The sequence below is a fragment of the Phaenicophaeus curvirostris genome, chromosome 5 (genome assembly GCF_032191515.1).
Source record: "Phaenicophaeus curvirostris isolate KB17595 chromosome 5, BPBGC_Pcur_1.0, whole genome shotgun sequence".
Taxonomy (NCBI): Eukaryota; Metazoa; Chordata; class Aves; order Cuculiformes; family Cuculidae; genus Phaenicophaeus; species Phaenicophaeus curvirostris.
Window position 1 is genome coordinate 4,359,532 of NC_091396.1, and position 15,675 is coordinate 4,375,206.

General features: G+C 43.3%; 1 protein-coding gene across 2 annotated transcripts; it reads left to right on the plus strand.

Moving 5' to 3' along the window:
- The first annotated feature begins 1,775 nt into the window (after nt 1-1,775).
- DHCR7 (7-dehydrocholesterol reductase) lies at nt 1,776-13,445 on the plus strand. 2 transcript variants are annotated; one of them, XM_069857438.1, is made up of 8 exons: nt 1,776-1,809; nt 6,447-6,547; nt 7,421-7,643; nt 8,354-8,444; nt 9,140-9,353; nt 9,797-10,001; nt 10,613-10,744; nt 12,049-13,445. In XM_069857438.1, exons 2-8 carry the CDS (start codon nt 6,450-6,452, stop codon nt 12,511-12,513), a joined length of 1,428 nt encoding a protein of 475 aa, XP_069713539.1. In that variant the 5' UTR covers nt 1,776-1,809; nt 6,447-6,449; the 3' UTR covers nt 12,514-13,445. The 2 variants fall into 2 exon arrangements, with proteins under 2 accessions (XP_069713539.1, XP_069713540.1); XM_069857439.1 differs by lacking the exon at nt 1,776-1,809.
- The last annotated feature ends 2,230 nt before the right edge of the window (nt 13,446-15,675 follow it).

A 15,675-nucleotide genomic window follows, 5' to 3' on the forward strand; every position in this document is an offset into this window, starting at 1 on the left:
CAGACTATTCTCTGACTCTATATTCCACTTTTTGTCATAGCAACCACTTCTTGCATTACTCGGATGTTCTCCCGGGGACAGCCACGGACTGCACCCCCCTCCCCACGGCAGTTCAGATCCCCCCCGGACTCGCGTCCCGCGGCTTCGCCCAGCGGGAGCGCTCCCCGCCCCCTCGGCCCATGGCTTGAGCGCGCTCGGCCAATGAGGCGGCGCGGGGCGGGGCGGGCGGCGGCGCGGATTGGCCCGCCAGGGGCCGGGTCTGTGCCGGGGCCGCGCGGCTGCGAGAGGCGCTGGGGGCTCCTTGCGGTGAGAGGCGGCTGCGGGGAGCGGGGCTGTGTGAGGGGCTGGGAGGGAGCGGGAATGGGGAGGGGGGGGTGAGGGCGATTGATGGGGAAGGCAGCGTTTGAGGGTGATTGATGGGGAAGGGGGCGCTTGAGGGTGATGGGGAAGGGGGCGCTTGAGGTTGATGGGGAAGGGAGCGTTTGAGGGTGATGGGGAAGGGGGCGCTTCAAGGTGATGGGGAAGGGGGCGCTTGAGGGTGATGGGGAAGGGAGCATTTGAGGGTGATGAGGAGCGCTTGAGGGTGATGGGGAAGAGAGCGTTTAAAGGTGATGGCAAGCATTTGAGGGTGATGGGGAAAGGAGCATTTGAGGGTGATGGGGAAGGGAGCGTTTGAGGGTGAGGAGGAGCGTTTGAGGGTGATGGGGAAGGAGCATTTGAGGGTGATGGGGAAGGGAGTGTTTGAGGGTGATGAGTGTTTGAGGGTGATGGGGAAGAGAGCGTTTGAGGTGATGAGGAGCGTTTGAGGGTGATGAGGAGCGTTTGAGGGTGATGAGTGTGTGAGGGGGATGGGGAAGAGAGCGTTTAAAAGTGATGGCGAGCATTTGAGGGTGATGGGGAAAGGAGCATTTGAGGGTGATGGGGAAGGGAATGTTTGAGGGTGATGAGGAGTGTTTGAGGGTGATGGGGAAGAGAGCGTCTAAAGGTGATGGCGAGCATTTGAGGGTGATGGGGAAAGGAGCATTTGAGGGCGATGGAGAAGGCAGCATTTCACAGAACCACAGAATCACTAGATTGGAAAAGATCTTAGAGATCATCGACTCCTACTGTACCTGTCCACTACATCTCATCTCCCCAAACATCTCATCTACCCGCTTTTTAAACGCCAGAGATGGTGACTCAACCATCTCCCTGGTCAGCCAATGCCAGTGCTTGACAACCATTTCTGTGAAGAAATTTTTCCTCATGTCCAATCTAAACTTCCCCTGGCACAGCTTGAGGCCACTCCCTCTTGTCCTGTCATTTATAACTTGGGAGAAGAGACCAACACCTACCTCTCCAAAACCTCCTTTTAGGTAGTTGTAGAGAGGTGATGGGAAGCATTTAAGGGTGATGGGGAGCGTTTGAGGGTGATGGGGAAAGGAGCGTTTGAGGGTGATTGATGGGGAAGAGGGAGCATTTGAGGGTGATGGGGAAGGGAGCGTTTGAGGGTGATGGGGAAAGGAGGGTTTGAGGGTGGTGGGGAAGGCGGAGCATTTGAGGGTGATGGGGAAAAGGGAGCGTTTGAGGGTGATGGGGAAAAGGCAGCGTTTGAGGGTGATGGGGAAGGCAGCATTTGAGGGTAATGGGGAGTGCTTGAGGGTGATGGGGAAAAGGCAGCGTTTGAGGGGCTAGGAGGGAGCTGGAAGGGAGCATTTGTGGGATTGGGAATGTTAGCGAGATTGGGAACGTTTGTGGGTTATGGGGAAGAGAGCGTTTGAGGAGCTAGGAGGGAGAGGGAAGGGAGCGTTTTCAGAATCGGGAGCGTTTGCGAGTGCCATGGAAAAGGAGTGTGCAGGGATTGGAGAAAGGGAGTGTTTGCAGGACTAGGAGGGAGTGGGAAGGGAGCGTTTGAGGGATCGGGAGCTTTTGTGGGGCTTGGGGAGAGAGTGGGGAAGGGAGCATTTGCAGGTGATGGAGGAAGTTGGAAAGGAGTGTTTATGGGTGATGGGGAAGGGAACGTTTGAGGGCTCGTGTGCCACAAGTGTCTGCAGGATCAGGAGCATTTGCAGGGCTCCAGAGAGTGTGGAAGGGAGCGTTTGCAGGTGAGGTGGGGAGTTGGAAAGGAGCATTTGTGGGTGAGGGAATGTTTGCGAGGCTCAGGGAAGGGAATGGGAGGGCAGCGTTTGCAGGATCGGGAGCATTTGTGGGTGATGGAGAGGGGAGCATTTGCAGGGCTGGGAGGGCGTGGGAAGGGAGTGTTTACAGGTCTGGGAGTGCTTGTGGGATCAGGGAGGGAGTGGGGAAGGGAGCATTGGCGGGACTGGGAACATTTGTGGGTGAGGGCGAAGGGAGTGCTTGCAGGGCTGGAGGGAGTTGGAAGGGAGCATTTGCATGATAGGCATTTGCGGGGCTCAGGAAGGGCAGCATTTGAGGGATAGGGAGCATTTGCAGATGGTGGGAAAGGGAGCATTTGCAAGGCTCTGGGAGGGAGTGGGGAGTGGGAGTGGGGAATGGGAGGAGAGCATTTGTGGGGCTGTCAGCTTGGTATGCAGCCACTGACTCTGGAGGTACACCTGGGTCTGGGCAATCCCAAGCACGAATACAGGCTGGGTGGAGAATGGAGTGAGAGCAGCCTTTGAGAGAATGACTTGAGGGTCCTGGTGGATGAGAAGCTCAACATGAGCCAGCATTGTGTGCTTGCAGTGCAGAAAGCCAACCGTATCCTGGGGTACATCAGAAATGTGACCAGCAGGGCGAAGGAGGGGATTCTGCCTATCTCTTGTGAGACCTCACCTGGAGTCCCATGTTCAGCTCTGGAGCCCTCAGCACAGGAAGAACATGGATCTCTTAGAGTCCAGAGAAGGCCACAAAGATGATCAGAGGGCTGGAGCATTTCCCATAGGAAAACAGGCTGAGAGAGTTGGGCTTGTTCAGCCTGGAGAAACGAAGGTTCCAAGGAGACCTTAGAGCAGCCTTTTGGTACTTAAAGGGGACCTACAGGAGAGCTGGAGAAGGGCGCTTTATGAGGGAGTACATGGATAGGGCAAGGGGGAACAGTTTTAAGCTGAAAGAGGAGAGATTTAGATTAGTTATTGGGAAGAAATATTTTCCTTTGAGGGTGCTGAGGCACTGGCCCAGAAGTGGTGGCTGCCCCGTCCCTGGAGGTGTTCAAGGCCAGGTTGGATAGGGCTTTGAGCAACCTCCTCCGGTGGAAGGTGTCGCTGCCCATGGAACTAGATGATTTTTAAGGTGTATTCTAACCCAAACCATTCTATGATGACTTGCTTCCCAAGGCACATGTGTCTTGATGTGGGGCCTTGGATGCAGGACAGTGCTGCCCTTCCTACCTGTGTGGGGCTGCTGAACCCCCTCCTGGGCAGCTGCCAGCTCGACTCCTCTCCTGTGCCAAACGTGGCTCTGTGGAATACTGCATGTTAGCTAGTGAAAACCATCAAACATGTAATTATTCCTCAAAAGGGCTTCATGGGAAATTTACTCTGTAAGCTTTATGTGTCTTAGGCATCAAATGGGGAGAGCTTCGAAGTGAATTATGTGCTTGGTGCGAGTGTTCCTTTAACAAAGTGTTAGTACTAATGCAGTACTTCATCATTAAGCCCTGAAGTCTGGTTTCGGAGGAGGAGCACGTCTCTGGAGTTCTCTGTGCAGGTTCACTTGAGTTGTGAATGTTGCTTCAGGCTCTTTTAAGAAGCTGACTAAGTTTAGGAAAGCAGTAGTTGGGTTGTGTTTAGTTGGGTAGCAGGTGTCTTGCGCTTGTAGAAACTGAAGTAGTTACTCATAGGAATATGATTTCAGTGGGAGTATTGATGCAGAGATGTTAGCGTGTGTTAAGTAATGTGGGTATAGTTCTGAACGTGAGCGGTTGTTACAGCCAGCATAGCTGTCTGTTGGACTAGGGTGTATCTGTTCAGGGGAATAGTGCTAAGCAGGTACTTGTTTAAATTGCTCTGTGGAAAGGCAAAACTCTGTGGCAAATATTGGCCTTTAAATAGAGGGGAAGCATGGATCTCACATGCAACCTCTTTAATGCCAGCCTTTCTCATCTAGCCAGTGCAGCTTTAGTCATTGGGTGATTATCCTCTTTCTGCACTGGCTGGCAAGATTAATGATAAACTGGATGTGTGTCTGAGTCTTGCACAAAATGCCGGGTGATGCCAGCTGCAGGCAGGCTGTTTACGAGCGCTCAGCAGACCGAGCAGAGTTTTCAGATCTAGTACACTGAGCTCTGCAAAGTAACTGGGCTATTTTGTTACTTAAGAGCCTAAAACTAAGCTAAACACCATCAAAATTTTATTTTCTGTGTGTCTTACGAAAGAGGCCCACTTTCTTAGTAGGACTGAGGGCAATTTAACTGGGCAAGGCACTGAGCAACCTTTGCTAAGTGGTCTTTGCTCTCAGCTGAGGTCAAAGTTTCGATCTGACCTACATATTTCCACTTCCAATGATTCCGAATAAGAACCTTTATATCCTGATAAAATTCTTACTAGCTTTGTAACTGTTCCTTCTAAGTTTGCTTTACTATTGTAAAGCAAAACCAACAAATAACTGGAATAAGTCCCCAAGCTCTAACTTTCATACAGTGAATGTTCTCTCCTGCCTCTTTCTTGGTGTATGTGATCAATAACCTCCTCTTGAGGTTGTTTCATTACTTGCTTTAGAAACCTTGTTATCAAAGTATTGATGCCGGGAGACATGTAGAATTCTGGCTCAAATATAAACCAGAAGCCTGAATGTATTTTAAAATGTGTCTGCTGAAAGATAGGGTGGTAGTTAGCATTTATGATAATTGAAATAGTAAATAGCATAAGTTTCTCGCCACCCATGTATCTTCTTGTCTTCTTTGCTTAGGATTTCTGCCTAACCAGGTTGGTACAGGGGAGTGATTAGACATGTTTTCTGATCACTTCTGAAAATAAGCACTTTCATTGTAAAGTATTGTGTGGAGGAGATTTCTACAGTTACATACTAACTATTTTGAATCTGAGGATGGCATGTTATCTCTGTGATGGCACTGTTTGAGACGTCCCTGTTTGAGATGTCCCTTCTTTGGCACGTAGGCATCTTTCTTCTTCTCAATGTGTTGGGGAGCAGCAAGAGCTTTCTGCTCCCTAAGGGACCAGGAGCTGGGAGCTCAGGGGAGAAGGAATTCTGTCGATGCTTGCCTGTCAGTCCCATAGAACCTCCATGCAGTGAGCATCACAGAGCCAGAGAGTAAGGCCAAGTTCAACCAAGAGTCCAGATAATCAGGTGGGCTCATGGCAATGAGGCAGGTCAAGCTGGGAAGTTGATCCACAGGTCAGGGCCAGGTCCCCTGCTGGTGTCAGCATCGGGTCAAGGCCAGGCAGGGACCATCAGCCCAGATATGAGGGTCAGGGCCAGACCTGGTGTGAGGAACCAGCTGGAGACAGACCTGGGATGGCCAGGCAAAGCCATGGGGATGAGCACAGGCTGAGGCCAGGCCTGGGTTAGCAGGACCCGTGGCCAGGCAGGGCAGGGCTCTGGTGGAGCTGGAGAGCAGCACTTGTATGGCATCACTGGGACAGGGATTGACAGGCTGAAATGGGTGTCCTGGCCAGGCAGGGGCAGTAAGACCTGTTAATGTCCTCAGGGACTGTGTTATATTGTCATTTTTCTTTCAGTGGAAATAAATGCTAGTTTCTAGTTTGAGTTAAAACACAAAAGTCTGAAAAGGAACAGGACCTAACAAGTGCTAGCAAATTCCTCTCAAAGAGCAAACCACAAGGTTCCATGTGTTTTAGGGCCTATATCTTCCCACAAGCTAATGTTCTGAAAAACAGGTTTTTTTCTTTTACATGTTCAGATGGTGGGATGATGATTTTGAACAAAAGAAGTATTTGGACTGGGCAAAGTGAAAGCACAATATAATTCACGTTCACAGAGAGAATTAGTGTTGTCTCATGAAGCGCTCTCTGTTCCCACTGATTTCTGACTTAGATGGGATTGTGAACTGTCACCTTGTTTTCTTTGATGTAGCTTATGTATGTGGAGCAAGGAATCTGGGGGAAAGTATATAATTTGTCAAGATCCAGTACACATACTGTTATAGCTTTAGCAATTTCTCTATTTAAGAAAGGGCAATAGCTACAGAACTTTATTTTCAGAGGTTTATAAGAAAGTGGCAAAATATTTTTTCCCTTTGCATATGTAATAAGCCATACATTATACAGTAAGTATTAAAATACATTTCTGATCAGCAAGAAGTTTAATGGATTACTTTGACGTCAGTGTTTAGGTTGGTTTATCCTTATAAGATCATAAGGAATTGGGATATTTTCCTTCCTACCCTCCTCCTTCATATCTTTTGTAATCAGAAGGCTATATAATAGCCTTTTTCAGTAATTATTATTTGTTTTTGTCTTCTGTAGACCTGTAGGAATTGCTAAGAATCAGCTGCAGTAATACCATGAGAATTTTCTTTCATACAGGACATGGCAGCCCATCAGGATAAAAAACCTTCTGAAGAAAGAAAACACAGAAATGCCCAAAATGATACTGGAACATCTCAAGTCCAGTGGGGAAGAGCATGGTGAGAGAAGCTGGTGTCTCTAATTAATCGTTGTATTTCAAATTGCTTTATATTTACTCTTATAGATGCTACATTCCTTTTAAACTTCACTCTATTAATAACAGATTGTTGCTTTGCCCTGCTTTTGAAAACTCATGGAGCTGTAGTAACATGACAAAGAAGAGTTCTTGAAGATTTTTAAGAGAGCTTGCCCGGTGGCTTGGATTAAAACACGGTCCTTGGAAAAAAAAAACCAAAACAAATCATTAAAATTTGTAGTTCCTTCAAAGGCTAAATAAAATCTTTCCTGCTATTTGAAGAATAGGCATCTGTCTGTGGTATCACCAGCTGACGTCTGCTGTAGCAAGATTTAGGACTCGTATCCCTGTTCTCACAGTGCTGTGAAAATCTTAGTTTTATACTGCAGCTGGAAACAGCTACGGGTGTTTATATGGCTTGCCACTAAAGACAGTGTGTGGTAGAGCAAGTTCAACTTCTGGCTGTCCAGCATCTGTCTTTTTTTGTGTTACCAAGCTATGCATAATGTTCTTGTGATTCTGTTACCACTTTCGACTAAGCAATCTACCAGTTATAGCCACGATTGCCATCATAAACATGAAGGCTGTAACAGTAATCTGCTTTTTTGGAGGGGAGATATTATCTATCCTCTTGCTCTGATCAGCTAGCCTAGTTTTATAACAGGTTGTGGTTAAAGTGTGTAGCATGCTAAGTTGTTTATAGCTGTTTGACTCAAGGAAATTAATGTGCTGTGAAAACATTTTAAGTTTTCATACAGTTAGTCTAGAAGGTCCACTGAAAAAATTGCCTGACTTAATCAAACTGCTGTTCTAAACTGAAAGATGAGGGAGAATAATATTCTGTTTTGGGTTGCAGGGAAGTGGATTGGTTTTCCTTGGCAAGCATCCTTTTCCTCCTCATGTTTGCACCACTTATCGTGTATTACTTCATCATGTCCTGTGACCAGTACCAGTGCTCCCTGATTGATCCACTCGTTGACTTGCTTACAGGGAAGAAACATCTGTCTGACATCTGGGACAAGACTCCTACGCTGACCTATAGGGCTGCTGGCATCTATGCCCTTTGGGTCACTTTCCAGGTATATTACTGAGTTATGATCCAAATGAAATGGCTGTTTTTTCGAACAGCTGTTTGATTAATGCTTTTACATGAAAGATAATGGAGAGGCACATTGGCATTTCCTGTTTGGTAGTCCTCATTTTACATGTTTCTTGGAATCCAAATGAAGCTTATGCACTCGAAAAACAAATATGTATGGAATATACACAAATATTCCTTGTGTGACATATTCCTTGATGCATTTTTTAAGAAAAAGCAACTATGAAACAACAATACCCATTCATTTTAAATTTATATGCAATAAATATATCATAAACTAACACTACAGAAGGGGCAATATTTTCTATAGACAGGCAGTAAAAGGACATTGATGTATGAAATGTAATTTACATTGGTAAAATACCTTCAAACTTACCAAATTACTTGAATTTTTTTTCCAAATTGGAAAACAATTTATATATAACAGAGGTTGATTTTACAATAAAAAGATAAGGATCTGCCTCACCACTAAAATAGGATAACAATTATACATGATGTACATCTTTAGGATTGCTTAATGGTTCGGGTGTATTACTTGTCTAAAATTGCAACAGCTAAATTGTGCCACATTAGCTTATACAATACTTAATTTAAATTGTTATTTATTATATTTAGTACTTGTAGGAAAGGGATAGTGGTTTGGGGAGGGTGTCTTGTCTGGTTTTACTGTTAATAGATTCTCTCTTCTAGGTGGTTTTATATGTATTCATTCCTGACTTCTGCCATAAACTTCTTCCTGGATATGTAGGAGGTGTACAAGAAGGTGCTGTCACCCCTGCTGGTAAGTTCTTCCTTAGAATATGTACACACCATACATTCTTTTAAAATTATAATTGTTTTGTACTTAAAATCTTTAATAACCCTTATATATCTGGAGGAAATAGGGACATAAATGCTTTCATCTTCCTCATACGTTTACTTCATACAAAAGTAAAAAGCAATCTATGTCATCTTTTTGGAATAAATTATAGAATTTCTGTCTCTTACTGTTAGTAAAACTATTGATATGGCAGGTACTGCACCAGCAATGGCACAATATGGATTGATAGTCTTGGTGCTTAAAATTGGCAGTGGACCACTGCTGGTATTTGACAGTGGACCACTGCTGGTATTTGACAGTGCAGTTACACCCCCTGAAGCTGAGTTAATCCATGAAAAGCAAAAAAGTGTGTGATGTGAACCAAGTGTGAGAAAGGGTAACTTGTTTCCTTAGTCAGTTTTAGGGCAGATTCTAAATTTACTGTTGGATGGAGTGAGAGCTGAAGAGAAAAACTCAGCCTAACAAAGCCTGATGGTTACAGCAGAGTATGACCCTGTCAGTAAAGTGCCACAAGATATTTAATTGGGACGGTGAAGAGAGTGAGGTCATTTCATGAGCACTTGGTTGAGCTTTCATGTATTGTATGCATATCCATATTAACAAAAAGCTGTATTAATGCAATGTCACCAACATTCAATTATTTCTTCATATTTTAGGTGTAGTGAATAAGTATCAAATCAATGGTCTTCAGGCTTGGATCATTACCCATGTGCTCTGGTTTGCAAATGCCTATTACTTCCACTTCTTCTCACCTACCATCATTTTTGACAACTGGATTCCTCTCCTGTGGTGTGCCAATATCCTGGGATATGCAGTTTCCACATTTGCAATGATTAAAAGCTACTATTTCCCTACCAATGCCAAAGACTGGTATGTGGGTTTTAATAACAAGAGAATTCTACATAATCAGACATATTCCATGCAGCATTCAGTTTATAATAATGGCAGAATTTACTGTCACAGACAGGCCAATGTATGGCTGTGGGTATTTGCTTCATTAGCATCATCCTCTGTTTCATGCTACGTGTTGTGACTGGTAGCTTCAGTATTGCAGATGCTTATTTGTCACAAATAGGATGGATGTAAGGTTATAGTTAGACTGTTCAAAAGTGTTACCAAGAATAAACTGGGCTACCTCTGAAACTAAAATTTATCTGATATGAATCTTTGGTTGGTTCAATTTGTATTTTCTTGCACCGTGGTGTATCAGTTTATCATTACATCAAGTGAATCTGAAATGTGTACTTAGAATGTTAATTACCTGTATTTGTGTATAACTCCATATTTTTTTAATTTGTTTTTATTCTTTCTAGCAAATTCACTGGCAACTTCTTTTATGACTACATGATGGGAATTGAATTTAATCCTCGAATAGGAAAGTGGTTTGATTTCAAGCTGTTCTTCAATGGGCGCCCTGGTATTGTAGCCTGGACTCTAATTAACCTTTCCTACGCTGCAAAACAACAGGAGCTGTATGGTCAAGTAACCAACTCTATGATCCTTGTCAATGTCCTTCAGGTAAATTTGGAGGAGGAAAATAAGAAAATGATGTGGAAATAAATTAGTATTAAAGTAGAAAATACTTCTTGTGCTGGAATTCAAAGAGGACAAATCTGGGCAGGTGTGCGTGTGTGTGTGTGTGTCTGTGTGTGTGTCTGTGTCTGAAACCAGCCACTCAGGTGCTGTGCTTCTTACTGAGGAGACCCCCCCAAAGAAATCAATACAGATAATAGTTTAGATTTACTTAGTGATATGGGCAAGTGGGAGCTTGCTTTAGAGAAGCCGTATTCCCCCTCTCTATCAGTATAAGACTCTTTAAGCTGAAGAGAGGTAGGGGTGGTCAAATGCAGATACCCATCAGAAGTGTACGTCCTTACAGTAGTGCACTTGCTTTGGTTATTTTGGTTAGTATTGCTTTACATTTACTTATTACCTGCTTTACATGTATAGATGCAGTATATTTATGTGGTATGTTCTTCTTAATACCCTATTTTTTTGGTGTTAAAGTAAAAATGCAAGTCAGTTTTGAGACTTTACCACAAGACAGCACAGAAAGATTAGGCTGATGCTGTTAAACAGGGTAACTGGTGACAGTGCTGTGTTATTAATGTGAAACTATTCTGTTTCAGGGTATTTATGTTTTGGACTTCTTTTGGAATGAAGCCTGGTATTTGAAAACCATTGATATTTGCCATGATCATTTTGGATGGTATTTGGGCTGGGGAGACTGCGTTTGGTTGCCTTACCTCTATACTTTACAGGTAAAAATGTGGTACTATACATGTTTGAGCTAAAAGGAAAGAAGCATTCTCTCCAGCAGCTTGATTTGTATGTTAAATTGTTCCCAGACAGTTTGAAAAATACAGAATCCTTTGTAACAATTCACGTGTAGGAAGACTTACTGTCCTTGCATGGAATTGACATCTTTTCCTCTCCTCCCCCTCTCTTGTGCCCTTTTCAGTCACTGTCTATTGTGTTTCTGTATTTTTCTAAATGCTTCCAATCCCTTTTTGTACTCTATTGTATTGAGGGTTTCTCAGTGGATAGTGGTTTGATACCTTTTTTTCTTTTCCTTCTGTCCTGGATTGTCCGCAGTCTTGCTTCTTCTCTTACGTTCCACCTAAGAAATGGAATTGTGATGATAAAAAAGTAGGGGAGAGATAAAGAAAGAAAATATAAGATATAGACTTTTCTGAAAGTTTTCCAATATTTTACTGGTAGGGTAGATTTTCCAAATCTATCTACTCATCAACTCTAGGTCACTATAGTTAAAGGAATTAGTCTGGCATCCCAAGCATATATTTAAAGTTGTTTGGCCAGGCCAGGGCTAAACCATATTTTGACAGCTACAACTGAGCAGTTGGACTCTCAACTCCCTTCCCCCCAGCCCCCACCTTCTCCAGCCCAGGGAAAGGAAAATGAGAGAAAAAGACTTGTGGGTTGGAAATTAAAAATACAGCTTTAATGAAATAATATCAACAAGAAGAAGAAAATAATAAAATGTATACAAATACATGAAATCACACCCCCACCCCTCAATGACTGTACGTCACTACAAATGCTACAGAGTAGACATGAGGGGGGAACGGGTCTGAAGCTAGGAGGGAGCTGGGCTCAGGAAATGGATTCAGGAACACATGGATTCAGAACCAGGAGCAAACAGAAGAGGTGTTTACTGGATGTTGGCTATTGAAGATGACAGCAAAACCCTCATGTTCTCTGTGTTTTATAGAAAGTTTGACATATACGGGATGGAATAGTCTATTGGTCAGTTTGGGGTCACCTGTCCTGCAAGTGTGAACTTTTTTGCCTCTCTGACTTACAGCACTCCACCAGCTTGAGAATGGTCTTGGTTACTATGGGAATAAGTATAAGCAATGGCCTTTCTGATGCCAGTGCCCTGCGTTATCACTGCTAGAGAGAAACGCTGTCTGACACATGCAGTTGACTTTCAGAAATAAAAAGTTGCTTAGATGAGACTTAGCTGAAGTTAGAAAACTGATTCTACTTTAGCTCGAACTACAACAAAAGTAAATCACTGATTGTCTCATTTTCTGCTCGCCAGGGTTTGTATTTGGTTTACCACCCTGTCCAGCTGGGCACAGCTAATGCCATAGGGATCTTGATGTTGGGCTTGATCGGCTATTACATCTTCAGAATGACCAACCACCAGAAGGATCTCTTCCGTCGCACAAATGGCAACTGCAAGATTTGGGGGAAGAAACCAGAATATATTGAGTGCTCCTACATGTCTGCGGATGGCACCAAGTACTACAGCAAGCTGTTGACCTCAGGATTCTGGGGGTGGGCACGCCACTTTAACTACACGGGAGATTTGATGGGCTCCTTGGCCTATTGCTTGACTTGTGAGTTTGAACACATCTTGCCTTACTTCTACATCATTTACATGACTATTCTGCTAACCCACCGTTGTATTAGGGATGAACACCGCTGTTTCAGCAAATATGGGAAGGACTGGAAGCGCTACACTGCTGCAGTGCCTTACCGGCTCATCCCAGGAGTATTTTAAGGCTAACACAGAATCCAGGGGAAAGAAAAAAGAAAGTTTTTGGGGAGGTGAAGAGAGTTTATCCACATAGTTAAACTAGCCAAAACACTTGGTGAAAGACACTCATCCTGTTCTGAAGGATGCTCATACTGTTCTGAAGGAGGAAAGGTGGATGGACGATAATCGTTGCTGTATTGAAGGAACATGCATGCAGACTGTATTTAAAAATAAATTAAATGTGGCACTGTAATGTCCTGGGTTTTTGAAGGTGCATTTATGTGGGACTTTTCCCGCACCCCATCTCAAAATAAACTTGGAACTGAAGAAAAGTTGCATATAATGAGACTCCCAAAATCTCCCAAAGCTGGAAGGAGTAGCAGCATTTTGGAACCAGTTTTCAGTGACTTCGGAAAGAAGGAAAATACCTGTGTGATCTGTTCCTGGAATAATTTGTATGATGCAACCTGATCCAGTGGGAGGTACCCCCACTGTCCACGGCAGGGGGGTTGGAACTGCATAATCTATAAGGCCCCTTCCAACCCAAACCCTTAGATGATTCTTTGATTTTATGATGTGGTTGCTTGTGGCAGTCATAACCTACAGTCAGTAACTCCCCAAAGGAGATGTCGTTTGTTTCTTTCCAAGAATTTTAAGTGCAGAAATACTGAACTGGGGAATCTGATCCTAAACTGGTGTGTGGGAAGATAGTTATAGTCTAATATGAAAGTTTGTGAAAGCTGGTATAAATTGATATGGCTCAAAAGTTAACATTAGTTTACAGCACCTGAGAATATGGTGCATGACCAGCTGAGTGTTATTTTGATACTGAAACCAAACTTGCTGTGTGAAGATACTGAGCATACATTCATTTTAGTGCAGACAGAAAACTTTGTTCTCTATCATTTGTATAAAATCATGTTTGTAAAAATTTAAGAAATAAACTCTTAAATTCTTGTTTCCTTTCTGCTGTTTGTTTCCTTGTTATGTAGTTATCTTGCAGAGTTGCTGGATTCCAAAGGAGGTCTTCAAAGAGTATAATTCCAAGAGCTGGTTCAAAAATGCATGAACAAGAAATAAAGAGAAAGAGCGAACATAGTATTAACAGCTGTGCATCTTGTAATAAGCTTGGTAGTTACATTAAAACTAAAAGACTCCTTTTACACATATACAGTTAGTTTTTACAGTAAGTAAATAACACTGTAAATTGATTTATTTTTTTTGTAGGAGCTGCCAAATGCACTGATCTCCAGGCAGATTTAAATCAGGTATGTGGGTAAGTATATGTTCCGATTTTGTTGCAGTACTCCCTGGAAGGGAGTTTGGCAGGAGAAAAAGGGTCTCTCCAGACCCAGAAAACAAATATAGCTTGGCTTTATTCCAGAGCTGGATGTACAAGCACGTGTAGAGATGCCGTCTTGAAGAAAGTTCGTACAAACCTAGTTGTAGCACCAGTACCATCTGTAGACCTCATAAAGGGTTCATCACCATTTTGCAGGTAACAATTTCAATAGATTACAATGTTGTTAATAACAGAGGAGCAATGATGGCAACAGATGTACTGCTGTGGTAGAACATGAACAAAGAGGATTTTTAATACAAATACGGAAACGGAGAAGGGGAATCAATACTGGTTGCCTTCACTGAAAATTTTTAGCCCAACACCCTAATAGTTCACTAAAGGGCAATGCTTGTGAAATGGTTGGTTTGTGAGAACTCAATTCAGAGGAAGGGAAAACTGATGTGTGGGCTTCTAGGACTGTTGGACCCCATCAGTCCATAGCACTGCATTGCTTTAGGCTGTCCCTGACTTGGCTGGAGTAATGGGATAGTTTCTTTTCTCACCTTCCTTAAGGCTCCCTGCTTGCATCCTTTTCTTTTGTAGCCTTGGAAATTGCACTGACAGTTCCCTGTTAGTGCCAAGGCTGTTTATGTATTGCGAGGTAATCTGTACTCTAAGTCACGGTAGCCTTGCACAGCACAGCATGCTCCCTTCTTTTCACTGATAAATCCTGGATGATTAGTGGAAGACAGTTCCCAATTAAGGCAAATAAAAATATCAGTATTTTAAAAATAAAATTGGGAAAGTTTAAAGCTAAAGGGCAGTACAGCGAATGATGAGAGCATTATGGACTCAAGTGCTTCTTTGGGGCAATATATGTTGCATCTAATATTTCACAAAGGATTTTTTGCACTGTCTGACATGGGAGCATGGAAGTACTTTTAGCTCTTTCTTCGCTACAGACTGCAGTTCCTGCTGAGAATACTTTACCCTGCAGATAGCCTGGCTGCCACAAGTGAGGTCTTTTCATTGGCTAGATTGTTAAACTCATGGTAGGAAGCAACTAGTTGCAAGGTCTTTCAAGCAAGAGGCAATCACTGGGCTAAACTCGCATCCTATCTGTTGTAAGGATGACAGATTCTGCTTTTTCAGGCTTGCCTGCTGTCCACACAGATCTTGTGGTTTGCTCCATCTTTGTGGCTTGCAGTCTGAGTATCTGCTCTATGTATACAGGAGTCTGCACATGACTGGAAAAGGAGTGCTAATTCCATTCAGTTCTGTGTTTCTTCTAAGTAAATTACTTTTTTCTGGGAAGCATGGGAAGTATTTTTTTTCTAATTCTGTAAGCCTCATTCTAACTGCATTCATACTGCAAAGCATATGCAATACTCTAAGCAATGTCCAACTAATGTTGCCCTTTAAAATGTAATCATTTGAATGACTCTCAACTTGCTTGTCTTCAGATAGGGTAATGCCCATGCCATGCTTTGTGTTGTATGCATGGCAGTGCTTTTTAAATTTGTTTCCTCCACAGTGCAGAAAAAAAAATATCAATATCTATTTCACTTTGAAGTCTTTGGGTGTGAGAACTAGATCAACTCTTGCCCTGATATTTTATATTTGTTGATCCTGTGCTGTCAATATTACCAAGTTTTGAGAGCATATGTTTCTGTAGTATGTTAGGAATCTCAGCTATAGAATTGGCAGTGTTTGTAAAGTGATACTTAGTTAAGTTGACTTGGATCTAATGGGAAAATACAACAGAAGCTTCTGGTCATTATTTGGAGCAGTAACCAAGTAGCGTGGATGGATTATTGTAGGAAGAAAAATAACAAATGCCTGCTTGAGCAGGGCACAACAGGCTGAGGAGGTTACAGACTGCCCTAAATCTACCTAACAAGAAA